Raw genomic sequence first — 12500 nt, forward strand, 5'->3', positions numbered from 1 at the left:
ACAACATTAGGTACACCTGCAAGCAAGGGGAAAGAAGATAAAATATTAAAGCAAGCTGCTGCAGTTGTAATAAATCCTTTCAGGTTGTTAAATTATATGAATGAGTATTAAACCTGATGTCCTGTGTTTTTGTTTTGCAGATGAAAGAAACAATTATGAATCAAGAAAAGTTAGCTAAACTGCAGGCGCAAGTCCGCATTGGTGGAAAGGTAAGACAAGATGTAACAGATAGGGGTGTAACGGTACACAAAAATATAAATTTTTGGGTTATTTATTTACCAAACTTGCAAAATCTTCCACCAAAAATATTTTTCTTAGTGGAATAGGTGAGGGCCGACATCCGGGCAACTGAGCTACATACGGGTTCTTCGGGCCATAGCAACCAGACTGGCGTTGAAAACAAACCGTTGCCATTACTCTTTAACCTGTCGACCTATGCTGGTTAAACCCGTCATTCTGCCTCCAAAATGCCGAAAAACGGTGTTGTTTTTGATTGTGCTAACCACAACTGGAAACAGGGAAAACAAAGGTTGTATTTTGTTCTGCCAAAGCGTGATAAAAGCCCACAGAGACGAGGCAAATGGCTCGCAGCTTTACACCGGGAAAACGAGGACGGTTCTCACTGGAGTCCCCCAAAGTCCCGGGTCGTGTGTTCGGATCACTTTGTTTCTGGTAAATATAAGGAACAAAAATCCACCTTCTTAACCACAACTTGGCTATACCGTCCGTGCTAATGTTGTACTTGTTGAATTTGTACCTTATAACGTTCGACAGCTGAAGTTGTTGTACAAAAATAACATGATGTATATACTATATAGTCTATAGCCTAGCTAGCTATTTTGAAAACCGGTTTCGTTTAAATTTGCACTTAACAGTTGGGTTTTTAAAAACCAATAAACCCTATAATTTTCATGTTACCATTTAATCAACTTTTCAAGACAGTTGAAAAATGCTGTCTGCAAGACTTTTCAATACAAAGACATATATTTTGTACATTATTCGCCTGCTGTACTGCGCCTTCATAAGGCTACAACTTACAAGGACCAGGCTACTAGGGGTCAGTCTGCTTTCTTTTGGGGTTTTTTGCCGGACATTCCAGTATTATTTACCCGTAATCTTGGTATTACTTTCCTTATTAGGTTATTTTGCCACCTCTCCCTTCTCTGTTTAAACTCTTCTTTGTTGTACTTAAACAATACATGTAGCCCTCAAATCTCTCAATATTTTATACACTAACACTTGATCTTGTTGTTGATAACTTCCGCGTCTCTTTCTTAGTAGCGCGCAGGCTAAGCTAACTAGCAAGCTAAGCTAAGCCTGAGAAGCTTTAAAGTTCACTGAGACGAGTCTGACGCAAATAATACATTTTCGTTTTTTCACACGATATGCGAATAAGTAAAAATGCGTAAATGAAGGATTTAACGCCGACTTCAAAGCCACAACGCTCGTTAAATGCCTTTTCTGTCAATGCTGTGTTCGCTGTGAGCTGGTTTGTTTTCAACGAATTCCCGGTTGCTAGGGGATTGGTAGGCGGAAGTGACGTAGGTCCGCCCTCACCTATTTTTGATGGGAAGTAATCGGAACCTTGGATAGGTCAATAATTCATAAAAACATTGATTTTGATTAGAGATGTCCGATAATGGCTTTTTTTCCGATATTGTCCAACTCTTAATTACCGATACCGATATCAACTGATACCGATATATACAGTCTTGGAATTAACACATTATTATGCCTAATTTGTTGTGATGCCCTGCTGGATGCATTAAACAATGTAACAAGGTTTTCCAAAATAAATCAACTCAAGTTATGGAAAAAAATGCCAACATGGCACTGCCATATTTATTATTGAAGTCACAAAGTGCATTATATTTTTTAACATGCCTCAAAACAATAACAGTGCAATACTTTTTCATAACCTGGTCACTACTTCCTAGTATCTCTCGTTATATTCTTATTTTACTGTTATATTTTTATTCTCATTGTTGCTTTTTATTTTTATTCTTGTTGTAATATTTTTCTATTCTGTTTCCATTTATACCCCCATTATTTACTTTTTGAATTCGATCTCAATTTTGTACACTGCTGCTGGAATTGTAATTTTCCTGAGGGAACTCTCCTGAAAAAATCAATAAAGTACTATCTGTCTATCTATCCAAACAGCAGCTTGGAATTTGGGACATGCTCTCCCTGAGAGAGACTATGAGGAGGTTGAAGTGGGTGGGGGTAGGGGGTAGCGGGGGGGGGGGGGGTGTATATTGTAGCATCCCGGAAGAGTTAGTACTGCAAGGGATTCTGGGTATTTGTCCTGTTGTGTTTATGTTGTGTTACGGTGCGGATGTTCTCCCGAAATGTGTTTGTCATTCTTGTTTGGTGTGGGTTCACAGTGTGGCGCATATTTGTAACACTGTTAAAGTTGTTTATACGGCCACCCTCAGTGTGACCTGTATGGCTGTTGACCAAGTATGCCTTGAATTAATTCGTGATGAGAACAGCCGGTAGATATTATGTGACTCGGACGGCACGCATGCAAAGGAAATGCATTTAAGGTTTATTGGCACTCTGTACCTCTCCCTACGTCCGTGTACACAGCGGCGTTTTAAAACGTCATACATTTTACTTTTAGAAACTGATACAGATAATTTCCGATATTACATTTTAAAGCATTTATCGACCGCTAATATCGGCAGCCTGATATTATCGGACATCCCTATTTTTGATTCAATATTATGTTTTGAGCAATGACAGTTTGAAAGAAAAAAAACATCTTTGTTTTATTAGTCAACATTGCAACTTTTTCTAAATTACATTTCACCTTTAAGCTTTTTTATTTCACTTTTGTTTATTTTAATAGTATTTTTAGATTGTGCCATGGGCCTTTAAAACATTAGCTGTGGGCCGCAAATGGCCTCCGGGGCACACTTTTGACACCCCTGCTATAGATAATAAAAAATTAAATGTGATAAATCTATGGATAAAAAGCAGAGCCTGGCGACGCATGCGCGTTTATCATAACTCTCTCGCTCTCTCTGTCTCTGCCCCTCCCTCACCAATGCTGCTGCGCGCACAATTTCTTTTGTTTTGAACCCCTTCTAAACCCTGAACGTACATTGAAAATACATGCAACCCTAACTCAAAATGCCGGACATTTGAGGCATTTAAGAAACTGCGCCCGGACAGCGACGCAATAGAGGACATGTCCGGTGAAAAGAGGAGGTATGGTCAGTCTATCCTAGCCCGTTAGCTGCTAACATGCTGTGTGTTGTGCCTTGGTGTGCATTGTTTACACAACATGTGGTACGCTACTTAATATGTCCGTGTGGAAACTCGTTCAGTACACCACCGAACCGAACCGAAACCCCCGTACCGAAACGGTTCAATACAAATACACGTACCGTTACACCCCTAGTAACAGATAATTTTTTAGTTTTTAATTCTGTCAACACGGGACTGGATACATTTTTTTTAGGCAGATGATTGTATATTACACATTATGCTCAACACAAACACTCCTGCGGCTCATTAAAAAGCATTAAAAGTCATTAAATGGGGTTAGCACTAATTAAGGCTTTAGAGACAGACTTCCTTTTATTGTCATTCAAATTTGAACTTTGCAGTACAGATAAGAACAAAATTTCGTTGCATTAGCTCATGGTATTGCAGGATAAAAAAGCAATAAGGTGCAGATATAAATAAATAGATTACTGTACAGATAAATATAATTCACTTTTGCATATGCATCCACGTTTATGGATGGATGTATGTTATATTGAATATAACATATATATATGTTATATAACGTATAATATATATTTAAATTGGCATTAACAAGTATGATGTCCAGAGGCCTTAAAGAAATTCCATACAATTGTAGACCGGGCTGATAATCGATAAGTCAATTAATTGAACGATGAAGTGCTTTGTTCTTCGTCTCTGACTTTCCAAATGGATAATACATCACCCTCAGCACCTGAGCACATTTATTTGACAGTAGAATTAAATTGAACAGAGCGAAGCCTCTTGTCAGTCGTCCACAATCTTTGCAGAATATACACGGACAGCGCCTCGCTAGTTGCGACTGGCTCGTGAGAAGCCTTGCTTTGTTCCCGAGTGGGAATATTTCCTCTTCAAACTGAATGAGCAACATGGCAACAAAAAAGACAACAAAACAAACCACCCCACCCAGTTTTTCCAACTGGGGGAACGACGCTCTTCAAGATGTTTTAATATTTATTAAAGTACAATTTTTGGTAACAGAGATTGAGAATTAAAGGCCTACTGTAAGCCACTACTACCAACCACGCAGTCTGATAGTTTATATATCAATGATGAAATCTTAACATTGCAACACATGCCAATACGGCCGGGTTAACTTATAAAGTGCAATTTTAAATTTCCCGCCACACTTCTGGTTCGAAACGCCTCTGAGGATGACGTATGCGCGTGACGTCATTCATTGAAACGGAAGTATTCGGACACCATTGAAGCCAATACGAAATAGCTCTGTTTTCATGTCATTATTCCACAGTATTCTGGACATCTGTGTTAGTGAATCTGTTGCAATTTGTTCATTGCATTATGGAGAAAGAAGCTGAGCAAGCAAAGAAGAAAGTTGTCGGTGCGAAGCGTCTATTTTACGAGGGAAGTCAGCAGCAACACGTACACAGCCGGCGCTTCTTTGTTTACATTCCCGAAAGATGCAGTCAAGATCGAAGAACTCGGACAACAGAGACTCTTACCAGGAGGACTTTGATTTGGATACACTGTTGCGATACCGTGAGTACACAGCTGCGCTTCCATACATTTGATCGCTTGCTATAACTAGCTCGAGCTAGAAGCTAGGAGCTAGCATTAGGATTAATTTGTGGCATATTAAATATAAGCATGGTTGTGTTGTGGCTAATAGAGTATATATATGTCTTGTGTTTATTTACTGTTGTAGTCATTCCCAGCTGAATATCAGGTCCCACCCGCGCGCTTCCAAACATTTGATTGCTTGCCCGTACGTGCGTGTCATGTACGTAACTTTGATTAAATATATAAGCTTTATGAACCTTGGGTTAGGTAAACGGTTCTTTGGGCTGAGTGAGTGTGTGTGTTGTGCAGGTGTTTGAATAGTATTGGCGGGTTTTATGGACGGGATCCCGTCCATATTACCCGCTCGAGCTATAACTAGCTTGAGCTAGTAGCTAGGAGCTAGCATAACAAACACCTAGGTGTTTTTATGCGGGATTAATTTGTGGCATATTAAATATAAGCCTGGTTGTGTTGTGGCTAATAGAGTATATATATGTCTTGTGTTTATTTACTGTTGTAGTCATTCGCAGCTGAATATCAGGTCACCCCCGGCTCTCACAGCATCTTCCCTATCTGAATCGCTTCCACTCCCCACTAGTCCTTCACTTGCACTTTACTCATCCACAAATCTTTCATCCTCGCTCAAATTAATGGGGAAATCGTCGCTTTCTCTGTCCGAATCTCTCTCACTTCATGCGGCCATCATTGTAAACAATAGGGAACTTTGCGTATATGTTCAATTGACTACGTCACGCTACTTCCGGTAGGGACAAGCCTTTTTTTATCAGATACCAAAAGTTGCTATCTTTATCATCGTTGTTCTATACTAAATCCTTTCAGCAAAAATATGGCAATATCGCGAAATGATCAAGTATGACACATAGAATAGATCTGCTATCCCCGTTTAAATAAAAAAAATTCATTTCAGTAGGCCTTTAACTTTATTTTTAGGTTTGTTTACATATTTAGGATAATTACCATGTTTTGTGGATTATAGAGCGCACCAGTCATTCAATCAAAGTTTAATTATATAGCCCTTAATCGCAAATGTCTCAAAGGGCTGCACAAGCCACAGCGACTTCCTCAACTCAGAGCTCGCATCAGGGCAAGAGAAAAACAGTATATAAGCCGCACCGGACTATAAGTAGTACATGTATACGTTGCAAAATGAGTTATCTATAAACAAATAATTTATAAATGTTTATTTACATACCGGTTAATTGTTTCCAAACAGTGTCTGTAACGCGGCAGTAAAACGGTTGATCAAACAAAACAGAAGTCATCGTCATGGACCCACTGGCTGCGCAAGCTAGCTCTCCAATCAGATGGACAGACTCAATAACTCTACGGTGACATTTTGGTGAATTAGCGAAACTGAAACAATATAAAATAATGCCATTGTAAGTAGAGATAATGGCTTTTTTGCCGATATTCCGATATTGTCCAACTCTTAATTACCGATTCCGATATCAACCGATACCGATATATACAGTTGTGGAATTAACACATTATTATGCCTAATTTTGTTGTGATGCCCCGCTTGATGCATTAAACAATGTAACAAGGTTTTCCAAAATAAATCAATGCCAACATGGCACTGCCATATTTATTATTGAAGTCACAAAGTGCATTATTTTTTTAACATGCCTCAAAACAGCAGCTTGGAATTTGGGCATACTTGCCAACCCTCCCGTTTTTAGCGGGAGGATCCCGTTATTCAGCGCCTCTCCCGACAACCTCCCGGCAGAGATTTTCTCCCGACAAACTCCCGGTATTCAGCCGGAGCTGGAGGCCACGCCCCCTCCAGCTCAATGCGGACCTGAGACTGAGTGGGGACAGCCTATTCTCACGTCCGCTTTCCCACAATATAAATACGCTTGCAAGTTCCAAAACGAATGGGAACAAGAATTTCAGTTCGTCCAGGACAGTTCGAAGGGGAAGGTGTATGTTGCCTGTAAATATGTAGAACAGACTTCTCCATTGAACACGGTGGCCGAAATGATTTCTCAGTCATGAACAGAGAAGTTAAACAGGACAATACTGCCATCTAATGGATAGATAATTCAAGTATTTCTTTTATGTAAATGATAAATGGGTTATACTTGTAAATAAAATAAATATATATATAGCTAGAATTCACTGAAAGTCAAGTATTTCATACATGTGTATATATATATATATATATATATATATATATATATATATATATATATATATATATATATATATATATATATATATATATATATATATATATATATATATATATATATATATATATATATATATGAAATACTGGAGTTGGTGAATTCTAGCGGTAAATAACCATGCCCCCCGCCCCCAACCCCCCCCCCCCCCCCCTACCCCCCACCTCCCGATATTGGAGGTCTCAAGGTTGGCAAGTATGAATTTGGGACATACTCTCTCTGAGAGTGCATGAGGAGGTTGAGGTGGGCGGGGTTGGGGGGGTTCGGGGGGTGTATATTGTAGCGTCCTCAAAGAGTTAGTGCTGCAAGGGGTTCTGGGTATTTGTTCTGTTGTGTTTATGTTGTGTTACGGTGCGGATGTTCTCCCGAAATGTGTTTGTCATTCTTGTTTGGTGTGGGTTCACAGTGTGGCGCATATTTGTAACAGTGTTAAAGTTGTTTATACGGGCACCCTCAGTGTGACCTGTATGGCTGTTGACCAAGTATGCCTTGCATTTACTTGTGTGTGTGAAAAGCCGTAGATATTATGTGACTGGGCCGGCATGCAAAGGCAGTGCCTTTAAGGTTTATTGGCGCTCTGTACTTCTCCCTACGTCCGTGTACCACTCCGTACAGCAGCGTTTTAAAAAATCCTAAGTTTTTCTTTTTGAAACCGATACTGATAATTATGAAACCGATACCAATAATTTCCGATATTACATTTTAAAGCATTTAGTAAGTAAAAATTGTTTTAGTTATATTGTAAAACTGACAAACATTGCTTGGAGTGATGAGTGAAGAATCCATATGGGTAGAAACGCTGTGGACGGCTAGAAGACGGAACAACACTTGTAATTTCGGTTTAAAGCACTAAACAGAAGGGCACTGCAGTGAGCGAACTCATCCATGTTTTTTTTTTTTTAACTAACTATTTGTGTCATGGCCGGGGGGAAAAAAATTAAAATTAATTAGCTACACTGTTTTATAAGCTGTAGGGTTCAAACCGTAGGGAAAAGTAGCGGCTTTTAGTCCGGGACTTATGGTAAGTTATTGACCTTCCAATTACAACCCTAATGAAAACATGTTTATTGCATTCAAATGGGTTACCGTTTTTTTCGGACTATAAGTCGCAGTTTTTTTCATAGTTTGGCCGGGGGTGCGACTTATACTCAGGAGCGACTTATGTGTGAAATTATTAACACATTACCGTAAAATATCAAATAATATTATTTAGCTCATTCACGTAAGAGACTAGACGTATAAGATTTCATGGGATTTAGCGATTAGGAGTGACAGATTGTTTGGTAAACGTATAGCATGTTGTATATGTTATAGTTATTTGAATGACTCTTACCATAATATGTTACGTTAACATACCAGGCACGTTCTCAGTTGGTTATTTATGCCTCATATAACGTACACTTATTCAGCCTGTTGTTCACTATTCTTTATTTATTTTAAATTGCCTTTCAAATGTCTATTCTTGGTGTTGGGTTTTATCAAATACATTTCCCCCAAAAATGCGACTTATACTCCAGTGCGACTTATATATGTTTTTTTCCTTCTTTATTATGCATTTTCGGCCGGTGCGATTTATACTCCGAAAAATACGGTACCTGCATCATTATTTTATATAGTGATTACATTAGTGCTTAATTTGGCAACATTTACTGTAAACTTGTTAACTATTCAAGACGATCATTGTCAAATGCTAACTATTTTGTCTACGTAAAAAATTGTGAGATTTTAAGTCCTATACTGTATTGTAGGGCTATGGACGAAAAAGTATATCTCGATATATTTGTACTTATATTCGATATATAACGTTATACTTTCCGGTGAAAGTATACATATAAAGATATTAATTTTTGAGTGAGATTCAGTGAAATTGACACTTGTATTAACCCAGTTAGTCAAGATGGGTATTAACAGCACAGAACAGAAAATAAACTGTTTAAGTAGCACAGAATTACATAACATAAATAAAATAGAAAAATATTCTTTCTACATAAAATAAATAACATAGCTGTGCAAATAATACAAAATGTATAAAACTCGGATAACAAATACATTTGCAGGCAGACACTTTTTAATTCCCAGTTGATGATGTAATGGACTGTCACACACGTACGCTTCTGGTCAGCACCAAGTAAGTGACTTGACTTATTTGTGCGGCTATGATCTTCCTCACTTGGGCATACATTCTTGGCAGCATTTCTGGTGCGAAATATGGTGTGGGTTCACAGTGTAAGCCCAGTTTTGATTTGGGCTTACACGGTAAACAACTCAAATAAATGTTCTATCCAGACGCATTTGTCCAAATGTGGTCAAAAAGACTCATTGTGGGTTTCCTGGACGTGGTCTACATCACTAAAAGAAACATCTAAAGAAGATAATCCCTCTGCCATCTTCCACCAGTTTTTTTAATATTAATATAAATCACCCGCTTGAATCTTCTTTCTTCTGCTCCTCATTTTGGATGTCTGTTGTGATTTCCCTTCCTGGTTTTCTCATCCGCCCCACCTTGCCTCTGATTGGCCTGTCCCTATTGTTTTGCCCTAATCTCAACCAATCGTGACTCATCATAGTAAACAACCAACCAATCATGGATGTTCTTATACGTGCAAGCACGTCTTGGAAGGAGGAAGGGGAGGGGTTTAGTACCGCGTGAGGAGCGGGGGAGAACTAGGAACACAACAATTAAGCAGTGTTTGGTAATTTTAACGTGAAATCATTTGTATCGATATTACGATAGTTTCTTAATTTATATCTTGTTTAAAAATATATCTTACAAACTCAATATATCGCCCAGCCCTAGTGTATTATAACGTCCTGCAGTAGAACATGGGCATTAAATTAGTTTGTAAGTTGCATTAACAATATTTTAGATTATATTTGTCTGTGGAAACCTGTCCTACAGACACCCACTCTGATGAAAGTAGAACATTGCTGTTAAAGGAAATGTAACTGGCAAGTGTTTTTATGCTGTGCTTATCCCACACTTGAAAGAGGTGCACCAATGCTGAATGTGGCTTCTGGGTTTCACTCAAAAGACCAGACTGTTCTTATTTATTTCCTTTTATTTTTCCTTTAGTTTGCAACAGTTTCTCCAAACGAAGAAACAGATTATTTTTTCTTTTCCTTTCCAGTCTTGTTCAGCTTTTTTACCTTTTATAGCAGTCTTTTTAGGTGAAAAACCTTGAAAGACAAAACACCACAAGATTAACATGCTGAAAAAAAATCAATCAATTATCAATCCATAATAATTTACAATTTTTAATTAGGCTATCAAACCCTTAACCATCAAACAAGTCCTTTTAAGTTAAAACAGATTATAAATAAATAGTCTCAATGCTCCAAGATATATCAGAATCAGAAGTACCGTATTTTTTGGACTATAAGTCGCAGTTTTTTTCATAGTTTGGCCGGGGGTGTGACTTATACTCGGGAGCGACTTATGTGTGAAATGATTAACACATTACCGTAAAGTATCAAATAATATTATTTAGCTCATTCACGTAAGAGACTAGACGTATAAGATTTCATGGGATTTAGCGATTAGGAGTGACAGATTGTTTGGTAAACGTATAGCATGTTGTATATGTTATAGTTATTTGAATGACTCTTACCATAACATGTTACGTTAACATACCAGGCACGTTCTCAGTTGGTTATTTATGCCTCATATAACATACACTTATTCAGCCTGTTGTTCACTATTCTTTATTTATTTTAAGTTGCCTTTCAAATGTCTATTCTTGGTGTTGGCTTTTATCAAATAAATTTCCCCCCAAAATGCGACTTATACTCCAGTGCGACTTATATATGTTTTTTTCCTTCTTTATTATGCATTTTCGGCCGGTGCGACTTATACTCCGGTGCGACTTATACTTCGAAAAATACGGTACATATTTAAAATCCATATCCAGTATAAATGTATTATTAATTTAGCAGTGAAACACTCAATCTTAAACGCTGTCTACCGGTAAAAAAAAATGCCCCGTTTCCTCTGCCCTCACTAGCAGCCACTGATCCAGCACAGTTAAATACAACACTTTAAATTGAGCTACAACATTTATCAGACCACGCAAAGAATATACATCAGCACTTACTTACCAGCCAACAGTTAGACAAAACACTGTGTGTATTTAGCCTCCAGACTAAGCACGCTACATGTTACATCTCACCAGCGCAACAGGTGAGATGGGGACGGGATCAAAGCGCGATCTTACCGGCTGTCTGTTCAGCTTTTGGTTTCGGTACACTTTTGGCACAACGCTGGGTTCTCTGTAAGGAACTCAACTTTTTTCCGCTCTGCTCTGCGGTGGCGTCTTTTGTACTCCTTGATTTGACACAACTGACTAATTAACGGGCTCGCGCACCATTAGATGAGACTTATACCTGCGCGTGAACGTTAATAGATTGGCTCTGATCATATAAGCCGACTGGCCGAACTAATGCCAAATTATATACATCTTACCTGGGGTTGCCTAGGTCAGGGGTCGGCAACCTTTACCACTCAAAGAGCCATTTTGGCAAGTTTCACAAATTAAAGAAAGTAATGGGAGCCACAAAAAAATGTTTTACATTTAAAATGAAAAACACCGCATGCAAAGCTTAAATGCTTTGTGCTATGTTAACCAGGGGTCTCCGACACACGCACCGGCACGCACTTTAATGTGGAAATTTGATGTTAGTGCGGCCCGTGAGTTTTGAATGAATGGCGCTTGATAGCGTCATACTTTCCAACCCTCTCATTTTTCCCGGGAGACTCCCGAATATCAGGGCGTGATGACACTGCTTTTGGCGCCCTCTACAGTCTGCCCAAACAGTGTACCTGCTCGACCACATGTAGAATGCAGTTTCAGCTTGCTCACGTAAGTGACAGCAAGGCGTACTACCTCAGCAGCCACACATCTTACACTGACGGTACCAATACCCAGAATCCCATGCAGCCCTAACTCTTCCGCTCAACCACCGCACGGAGAGGGGGGGTGGGGGGGTTGATGTGTGGGGGGATTTGGTGGTAGCGGGGGTGTATAATGTAGACCGGAAGAGTTAGGGCTGCATGGGATTCTGGATATTGGTTGTGTTGTGTTTATGTTGTGTTACGGTGGGATGTTCTCCAGAAATGTGTTTTTCATTCTTTTTTGGTGTGGGTTCACAGTGTGGCGCATATTTGTAACGTAACAATGTTAAAGTTGTTTGATACGGCTACCGTCAGTGTAAGCTGTGTGGCTGATGAGTAAGTATGCTTTGCTGTCTCCTGTGTGTGCAAGTAAAAGCAACATACAACATGTGGCCGGGCTGGCACCGCTGTATGTAAATGCTATAGAGGACAATTACTGCAGTGCAATTAGGGCACTCCCTTTATTTAGTAATTAGAGTGTAAATAGGATTATATTTTCCCTGGGAGTTATCTATGAGAGACACTGAGATCCATAAGTCTCCTGGGAAAATCGGGGGGGTCGGCAAGTATGTAGCTGAGCCGCATCAGAGTGGTCAAAGAGCCGCATC

The 12500-nt window shown here is 39.1% G+C and overlaps 1 protein-coding gene across 3 annotated transcripts in view; it reads left to right on the forward strand.

Annotated features, from left to right (window-relative positions):
• Positions 1-12500, forward strand: part of btf3 (basic transcription factor 3) — a 17908-nt gene that overhangs the window by 508 nt on the left and 4900 nt on the right. For all 3 annotated transcript variants that reach the window (XM_062056953.1, XM_062056952.1, XM_062056954.1), the window contains exon 2: positions 141-209. In XM_062056953.1, the coding sequence (XP_061912937.1) occupies positions 141-209 (69 nt within the window). The remainder of the gene's footprint in view (positions 1-140; positions 210-12500) is intronic.

The sequence above is a fragment of the Entelurus aequoreus genome, linkage group LG08, assembly GCF_033978785.1.
Source record: "Entelurus aequoreus isolate RoL-2023_Sb linkage group LG08, RoL_Eaeq_v1.1, whole genome shotgun sequence".
Classification (NCBI taxonomy): domain Eukaryota; kingdom Metazoa; phylum Chordata; class Actinopteri; order Syngnathiformes; family Syngnathidae; genus Entelurus; species Entelurus aequoreus.